Here is a 10,054-nt window from a genome sequence, read left to right as displayed (position 1 = left end):
ACTTTAAGTAAGAGTAAGTAATGTGATGTCTTCTAGTGAGTTAAATGAAGTCATGTTTTAGGAGGGTTAGAGGATGGAAGCAAGAAGAAATAAGCTCTTGTGTAGCTAAGTGTAAACCCCGAATTCTAAGTTCCTAAACCATTATGTTTAGCCAAAAGGAATGATATATTAAATATTTAATAAGTAAAAATTCATGTTAGTTATAGAAGTTGTGGAGAAAGAAAAAGAAAACCATATTAAATAAGGAAACTCACTTATTAATTTGACACGTGGCGGTTAATCCTTAAATTTGGGAGGCGGCAGGAAGATTAAAAAGAAGAGGAATTTCGAAAGCTTAGTTTCGGCAATCTACATGAGCAAATTTAGTGAAATCAGTGTCATTTGAAAGCTGAGAGAATCTAGTTTTCAAGGTTGTCTTACTGGAGAAAGATTGTAGGAGAAGAAGAACAGAAAGTGATGAAATTATAGAAGAGACAGAATCTGGGGTTAATCAGGGCCCAAGGTGAAGATTAGAAGCTCTAGGCCAAACTATAAGAAATTTTTGGCTGAAATTTTAAGGTAAGAAATTAACTCAATTCTAAACATGTTTGTAGAAGGAAGTTTCTTCAAAAGAGGACTCGATTTTGAGTTATGAATTTTTGAAGTTGTAACAGAGAAGCTATGCCTAAGCGGACAGCTGCTTGGGAAGAACAAGCAAACAACTCATATAGAGAATGAGGATCTCGCTAATGAAGGAAATCTTGCTAATTTTGTGCTGAGGATCTCGCTCTAGAGGAAAATCTTGCTAGGGCTGAGTATCGTTGGTAAGGTTAGTATTGCTAGGATAAAAGGTTGCCAAGAAAAAGCTTGATCTCGCTCATGAGGATCTCGCTGATCTCGCTCATGAGAATCTCGCTGATCTCACTCATGAGGAGGATTTCGCTCATGAAGATCTCGCTCATGAGGATCTCGCTAGTAAAGTTGTCTTTGATGATGAAAGTTCCATTAGTAAATGAACTATTTAAGGTATTTTGCTAAGAATTCTAAGTAGTTAACCGAGAATTATGTCCTTTCAAGCCAGAAGAGGTAGGAGAGACGTATAACCCGTTAAGAGGCCAACGAGTTGTGAGTGACTATGTGATGATTTCGTATTTTAATGATTTAGAAACTACGATTTCCTTGAAGTTATTTCTCATGCTAAGTGTTAGAAACTATGATTTCTTTGAAGATATTTCTCATGCTAAGTGTTTAAATGAAGTGCCAAGCAACGTATTTGTGAAACTATTTCTCATGCTAAGTAAAGCATGTTTTCCATGGAATTGACATGAGTTAAATATGTTATCTTGTCCAAATACTTTCAGCATGTCTTAGTAACTCCATTTTCATGATGTTTACTAGTGTATGGGTTTTTCAAGTATGTTTTCCATGTCTAACGCATGCTAGTAGTTTTTACAAGCTGGTTCAGTATATTTTAAGCCAACTTATTTCATAAAGTATGAAACATGCATTAGGGTTAAAGTTAAGGTTGAATGAAGCTTGATGTACTATTTTTTAAATACCTAAGGTTGTCAAAATACATGTGTTGGTATTTCTAAATAAAATGAAAAGGGATACTGAAGGTAAGGAAGGTATCCTAAAGAGTTTTCTATGCTATATTTGAAAACTATTCTTTTAATGCTCTTCGAGAACTTGATAGCTTAAGTGAGCTGGATACTGAAGGAAAGGAAGGTATCTGAATAAATGTATCGAAGGTGTTGACGGTACATAGAAAATACCACGTACACGTTGGTAATACGACGTTGAGGGATTGAGCAAAAGGGTTCTCCCCGACTAAGGTTGACGTTGAGGGATTGAGCAAAAGGCTTCTCCCTGACTAAGGTTGACGTTGAGGGTTAGATCTAGTAGTTCACTCTCAACTAAAGATAAAGGGAGGTCAAAGTATGGGTCTCCTAGGCTATATATCAGCAAAGGGAAGCTGAAGTATGGGTCTCTTGGCTGGTAACAGACGTTGGGAGCTAGAGCGATGTATGCTCGTTCTCAACTAAGGAACATTGATGTTTAAATGGTGGTTTTAAAGTTTTTATGTACACGTTTGCTTGGTATATTTTAGTTTCAGTACTATGTTTTCAAGCTTCCAGTTTAAAGCATGAGATTTATGTTTTATTAAGTCACTCACTGGGCTTCTAGCTCACATTTTTTAAATGTTTTCCTTTTCAGGTAGCGGTCAGTTCCCAAAATACTTTTCTGCTACTACTCTGCCACTTAAGACACAGGTTGAAGGAAACGTAACTGAAGACCTGTATTAGTTAGTACACATGCGTCTGTCTAGTGACTAGTATTCTTGATGAGGCTTACTAGGTTGTATTCTCTATGTATAAACAATGTTGCGGAATCCTGTAATGTAAATGTGTTAAATTCTGTGTTATTATGTATGTATTAAGGGTTTGAGCAAGATTTAACAGGTAAGATAGGCAGTAAGTACCAGCAAAAGGGTTGGTAACTGCTGTAGTCACCATTCCATCCAGGTTAGGAGGGTAATCTGGAGCAGGATGTGACAAGAAGGTATTAGAAGAACTATCCCTTGAAGAGAGAAATTCTTCTCTACAACTAACGAACAACCACGAACTCCTCTACACTGACTTCTCCCTCGAACTCAATGTGCAGGAGCACTACCACCATACCTTTCTTGCTATTCTTCGGAACAAGAATCAAGGATGTATGGGCTTCTTGATTTGGGTAAGGGAAAGAGGGATTGCATGAGATAATTTTGTAGAGAGAAAAAAAAAAAATTAAGAACAACACTTGTTCTTTTTTTCTCTTTTCTTTCTTTTTTTCTTTTCTTTTTTTTTTCTTTCAATTTATGAGTTCAACATGAGAGAGGGGGGAGAGGAAGTTAAAACTCCCTTCTACACATCAACAGAAAAAATAACTCCCTAATTTATTTAATTTTTTTAAATTTATTTGATTTAAATATATATCAAATCTTATTTAACATATAATTAAATTGATAATATTAATTAATTAATAATTAAATATCATATATTTAATTTCATTTTAATCATATTCAAATCATCATCTCACATAACCTATAATTTTAATATATGAATCTTATTAATATTAATTTTAATATATAGTTTTAATATGAATCTCATTCACATTTATTTTAACCAATAGCTTTATATGATTCTTATTCATATAAGAAATATTTGAATCTTATTCAAACATTTATCTCTCTCATATTATAAAGTATAATTTTGAATCTCATTCAAAATTAACTTTGTATTATAATGTATCTATATACATTATATCAACTTGAATCATATTCAAATATTTATTTTTCTCATATATAATATCAATTATAAATCATATTTATAATTAACTATATATTATATTGTATCTATATACATTATATTAAATTGTATCTTATACAATTAATTTCCTTATTTAATTTGAACAATTCAACTTAACCCAAAATTAATTGATTCTCATTTTTTTCACCTTCAATGAGCTAACAAGGGGACCTTATGTAACTACAGATTAGAAGCTCCAATGATACAAGATTAATTAATTAAACTTTTTAATTAAATTAATCAACATTCATTAGCTACATGTCGCTCCATTAAATACCCACAGTTGCACTATTTGCATTGTAAATATATTTTTGTGTCCATGAATATAATTAATCAATAGTAAGTCGATCCTTCACGAATTGCTTGTAATAATAGTTGGGTCAAATTACCGTTTTACCCCTGTATTACATCTAACTTCTTAAGCATTATTGATCCCTCTAATAAACAAACAGTTTATAGTCCAACTATAAACTAATCCATCTTGAACCAATGAGAGGGTGAAGCCTCATTGTTCAATACTCGGAATCAGCACTTAAAGGAGCAATTCATCTATTTACCCTAAAGATAGAAAGGAGCGAATTCCATCTTGTGAAGCTATGTTCCCTGCTCCCTACTCGGACAATTCTCTAAAATGGTAGGCTTATTGAGTTAGCGAATTTTGTCACTTTCACCCATACAGATCAAATGATCGCCTTTATAGACAGGAGTTCATGACTCACTCAGGATTAAGGTCGAGCCACCGATGGTTATCCTATGAAACATTAATCTCTTCAATCAACGATGTTAAGAGAGACTAATTATTTTACGGTCCAGTCTTATATAAACTTTTATAAAGGATACCCTCACTTGCATGTCTCCACATGAACGATTAGGATCAAATTGTTTGTAACACTTTACAACTATAGTAACAATTACAAAGTGGGTCTTATCCATAATGTCACAAGGATAAGGTACCCAACCTTATGCATATACTACATACCATTTAGGTTATTACTTAAACATGATCCACCTGTATGTCAACCACATATATGTTTAAGTTACATAAATAACCTCAGATCTTTCTTTAATCGATTATTACATAAAAGAATCAACCATTATTTCAAACAACATATTAACTATGAGGCCTTAAGGGATACATCTCAATAAAGACATTGTTGATCAAGAAGGATTTTTCAAGCCTTATAAGGAGCCAAAGGTGTTATTCATCAAGAAGAAATTCTCAAAGCTTATGAGAGCCTAAGTTCTCATGTGAATAGAGTTCACAAGTAGAAGAAAAGATATCATTAAGTGAAAGGGAGTCTCACACACTTAGAAGGAGTCTAATGTTGGGATTGATGTCCTAAATCTCTTGTATTCTCATAGTTTGTAAACATTGTATAAATAAATTGTTATTAATAAAATCATTGTTATTTTATAAGCATACACTCAATCCAATAAACTAAGATTCTAGGTTATTTTATGTAATTTAAACAAGTATGTAAAGACATACAATTGGATATTGTTTAAATAATAACCTAAACGGTCTGTAGTAGATGGATAAGGCTGGATACCTTATCTTGGTGACACTATGGATACAACCCGCTTTGTAGATGTTACAAGTGTTGCAAAGTGCTACAAATTATCTGATCCTGATCATGCATGTGGAGACATGTGAACAGGAATATCTTATGCAAAGAGTTTGTATAAGACCAGACCACGAAATAATTAGTCTCATCATATAACACCGTTAAAATAGAGACTTACATTTCACTAAGATTACCATAGGTGACATAACCTAAATCCGTGAACTCCTGCTCATGAAGGTGGTTCTTTGATTTGTATGAGTGATACTGGCTAGATTGCTAACTCAATATGCCTACCATTTTGGGGATTCATTTGATTGGAGAGTTGGGAATACAACTACACAAAACGGAATTCACTCCTTCCCTAACGTTGGGGTAAGTAGATAAATTACTCCCTTAAGGGTTGATTCTAGAGCTTGAACAATGTAGCCACACCCTCTCTTGGCCCAAGAGGGACTTGGTCATAGTTGAACTATGATTTATTGTTTCATTAGAAGGATCAGTGGTGCTTAAGGAGTTAGATGTAACTACATGGGAAAAACGGTAATTTCGGCCCAACTATACTTACGAGCAATTTGTGAAGGATTATTGCATTGTTGACTAATTATATCCAATGGACACAGAAATATATTTGTAGTGCGAAGAGTGCAGCTGTCGGTCTTTAGTGGAGTGACCAACAGTTAATGGATGTTGGGTAATTTAAGTAAAAATTTTAATTAATTATCCAAGTACCATTGGAGTTTCAATCTATAGGTCCATGAGGTCCCCTTTGTAGCTTAACAGGATTTATTGAGAATTAATTATGGATTAATTTGAATTGTTCAAATTAATTGAGACAATTAATTATATATGATATAATTATGAATTTAATTATATGCGATAGAATTAATATAATGTATTTAAAAAAAATTATTTGAGATTAATTAAATATTTTAATATGATTCAAATATTAATTATATGGATGAGATTCATATAATTGAATTTGGTATAAATGAGATTTATATTAAATATCTTGATTAATTGAGAGAAATATAAACTATAAGTTATATTGTATTTGAAACAATATAAAAACTATAGGTTATGTGTTATATTTGATATAACATATAATTTAATATATTTGGTATGATAAGTTGGTTATCATATAATATAATTAAATTTTGAATTTAAAAAAGGAGTGAGTTATAACTTCCTCTCTCTTTTTCTCTCAACAAAAAATGGGTAAAGAGTTTACAATTTTATTATGATGGCATGTTTAATTTTTTATCTTCTACACACTAAGTGGACTCTCAAAATTCCTCTCTCTGAAAAACTTTCTTCCGTCTTCCAAAATCCATAGCAGAGCCTACACCTCCTGCTAATTCTCAATCCCTAAGGAGAATACATGAGGTTCATTTATGGTGATGTTCATTTGGGTTTTTAGTTTTTGAAGATCGAGATCTAGATCGAAGAGTTTGTGATCCAGATCGAGGGAATTCGAGAAGAAGATTGGCTTCAAGGGTAAGCATTCTTCTTCCCTTCTTCTGTTTTTTTAGCATATTGTAATTTAAATCATATAATGCATAATTTTGTTATGTTCTATAAATTTTTGTGATTCTGTGAAAAATGAAAAATTGGGACCGATCCCCACGCTTCTGCACAAGGACCTTCACCAGTTTCCCTTTATATAAGTGTTTCATCACTAATATTCACATACTTAAAGAGAGTCTAAGTTCAAGAGAGAGGGAGTCTCATATCTAGGGGGAGCCTAGGTGATAAGCTACGCCAGGCTGTACAGGTGTCACTGTAACCGTGGTTATTTACAGTAAGTACAACGTTATAATTGCTTGACATATATATGTGTTTATATATATATATTAGTGGAATATCTTTTTCGAGCACACTGCCCCCCAAACGTAGGTGGTTTATTACCGAATTGGGTTACCAATATTGATTTGTTTATCTTATGTTTATCTTTAATTTACTCTCTGTTGTTTCTAAAACTACTAGGATGTTGTGTAAGACAATCGTATAGAATGCAAGTAACTACTTTCCAAAATTTTAAATATAATAAGAAAATTTATGGAAAAAATATTTAAGGACTTTCAGATAGATTTCAATTATGCACCTAAAATTTAAAAAAGTTTCACTTTTATGTTTGAGCTTTGAATTTTTTTTTTTTTTTTTAAATACTCTTAGGGAGACTTTTCATCAAAATAAGAGGAAAGTTAATTAGACGGTTAATTGTAAAAATTGAAACCATATGCAACATCATTTTATAACATCATTCATGTAAGTTAAGGTAATATTTGATGTGTAAAAATTGATCATGTAAATGATTTTGACCTTATCTTTTGAAATGAAATAAATGGAAAAAAACTATCATGATCTTCTATATAGTTACAAACAATACCACGTATGCCTTCTAAATTTATTTAAATTAAAAATATATACATAAATATTTTTATGGAAATTTCAAATTTTAAAGGTGTCTATAATTTTAAAACAAATTTCAAAGTTCAAAGGTAAAAATAAAACTTTTCAAAGTTTAAAATTATAATTGAAACCTACTCAAAAGTTAAGTAACATTTTGCATAATTTAAACCTAATTTTGTATAATTTAACATATAATTAGGTAATTTTCCCTAAACTTTTGGACAAGTTGTGCTATTTACTCCTTGTACTTAAGGAAATTCCTAATCGATTGGTCATTCAACTCTTTTGAACTTATGTTTAATAGTATTTAGAAAAACATTTTAACATATTTTTAAACTTTCAACTTATTCATATCTAATAGATATGCGTTGTTAACCACGTTAGTTTAAAACTTTAGGAGGTGTCTGTGACAAGGAGTTGGTTATTATAATCCTAGATTATTATAGTTGGGTTATAATAGTTTGTGTTTGGGGTGTAGATTATTTTAATTTGAGTTATAACAGTATGTATTTGAGATGTAAACTATTTTAGTTTGAGGAGGAAATAGTAAACACTATAATAAAGAATAAAAAAAATGATGAATGTAAAATAGTAAAACCTGTAGAAAATGAGAGTTTTGAAATAGTATTGAATGTAGCTAATTATGGATTACAAAATAGTATGTACTGAAGCAAGAGATGATTATTATAATCTTAGCATAGTCCTTATACTGAATGCCCCTTTAAAGTATACATTTTAAACACTTAAACTCTCTTGAAAACCACTTTGGTTGTGTTTGGTATGTGATGAAAGTAGAGAGTTGAGTTGGTAATTATTATATGGAGAGTTAAATTATCTGGGGAGTTAAATTGTCTGTGTTTGTTGTGCAAAGTTGAGTTGAGTTGGTAATTATTGTCTGTGTTTGTTGTGCAGAGTTGAGTTGAGTTGGTAATTATTGTTTGTGTTTGTTGTGTAGAATTGAGTTGAGTTGGAGGATCTGATGCAGTTTTTTTGTGAATGAGATTAGTTCTATTTTTTTCTGTTTGTTTTTTTATTTCATTCTTTTATTTTTTTAGTTTTATGTTTTGCTATTGTTGATTAATTTTCAAATATACACGTATTTTCTCAAATCATTTATGACATAAACTGGACGATCTCAATTTTTTTCTCAATTTGTAGAACATAATAGATTATTTTTCATATATTCTTTTCAAAAACTATAATAATTCTAATTCTCTTCAATCGGTAAAACATACCAACACAATATATTTCATATTGCTGCTCAATTAATTGGTATTATTGTGTATTGTATGTATATATATTGAAGGTATATATATTTCATATTGAATGTTTTATGTATATATATCCAAAAAAAATTCACAAAATATATGTTCTTTTCGATACTTATAATATTAATTATATTTACAAACACAAAAATTACATATTTTCAAGTATGCAAAAGTTATCATTCTTTTCGACATGACGGTCTATTGTCCATTTGCTGTTATCCAAAAGAACTATAGACAAAATATAGGGGTGTGGTCAGTCTACATGTTTCTTCCTAGTAGACGGAGGTAGTACCTCTTTCGTGCGTGTTCTAGTACTGCAAGGAAGCAATTTGTCTTCTGAATGTCTGTGACAATGAGGTCAATAAGGGTGACCTGATCATCCTCATCCAGGCCATCAATGCTGTATATGGCATTTACTACTTCCTTCCAACGCCTGAACTCCAACTCATACTTCTTCTTTTGCCACGATGCAAGTCTACCCATGTGTGTGCTCTGTATTTCAACAGTCATTTCATGATGTCGATCATTTCAGCTTGAAATGATGACCTCTTCCTCTTACTGCCTCGAGATGACTCGGTAGGTACACTCGCTCTACCTGTATATTGCTTTGCTAGCTCTTCATCTATTTCATCTTGATTTAATGGTGATTCTGTCTAGCGAACCTCAGGGGTGTGACAGTCCTGTGATCCAAGTCCAATCTCATCTTCAAACTCTCTGAATGCATTCATCGCCATCACGTATGGGTCCTCACTTGATTGCCCTACTACTCTGTCTTTCCCAAATACAGTGGAGAGGTCATCGTAATGTGGGAATGACTTGTTCCACATTCCCTTCGCATTGGGATGACTATGCATTGATACACATACACATTATTAATATTATTATAACACGTATCTGTACATTTTTTTTCTAGAATCTTACCCGAACCCAAAGATCGAAAATCTCCCTCTCGACTTGGACACATTTGAACTCCTCGTTCCAGCCGAACCTCGACTGACTTAACATCTCTGATACTGCGTTGTATTGTTTCTTCAGACTCCTTACCTTGCACTCAATAGTGTTCTGATTCAGTGCGCACCCAGACACTTTCTCATGCAGAATTCGCTCTAAGTGTTGTAGGTATCCTGGTCGAAACGTCCCATTATCGGACCTCCAACCGGTCTCCACCAAATATAATAGAGCTTCCACCAACTTAGCGTCCTCTACTTTCGACCATACGTGTTTAGACCTCTTACCATTACCTGCCATTATGCTGCATGCATACGTTTGTTGAATGAAAAGATGCTATAAATTAAACACATGCACAAACAAAGGATAAACTACTGAAATTATATGTTTCAATTTAACTTGTTCACACAGAGTCTTGGCACAAAACATTTTTACGACATACTTGGAATATTCCATAATTAAATTCCATTCAGTAGTAAAAGAAAAGTAAGCAATGAACATTGAATAATAAGGCTCTTTGCCATTGAGTAAACAT

At 32.2% G+C, this 10,054-nt stretch overlaps 1 protein-coding gene across 1 annotated transcript; it reads right to left on the bottom strand.

Moving 5' to 3' along the window:
* Nucleotides 1-8,829: 8,829 nt before the first annotated feature.
* Nucleotides 8,830-9,819, bottom strand: LOC150033724 (uncharacterized). Its single transcript, XM_090317043.1, has 3 exons — nucleotides 9,493-9,819; nucleotides 9,234-9,401; nucleotides 8,830-9,063 (listed from the first exon to the last, which is right to left on the bottom strand). Exons 1-3 carry the CDS (start codon nucleotides 9,817-9,819, stop codon nucleotides 8,830-8,832), a joined length of 729 nt encoding a protein of 242 aa, XP_090173169.1.
* Between the last annotated feature and the right edge of the window lie 235 nt (nucleotides 9,820-10,054).

The sequence above is a fragment of the Benincasa hispida genome, chromosome 9 (assembly GCF_027475165.1).
Source record: "Benincasa hispida cultivar pf3 chromosome 9, pf3_genome.v1.1, whole genome shotgun sequence".
NCBI lineage: Eukaryota > Viridiplantae > Streptophyta > Magnoliopsida > Cucurbitales > Cucurbitaceae > Benincasa > Benincasa hispida.
This window is presented reverse-complemented; position numbering and strand designations above follow the sequence as displayed.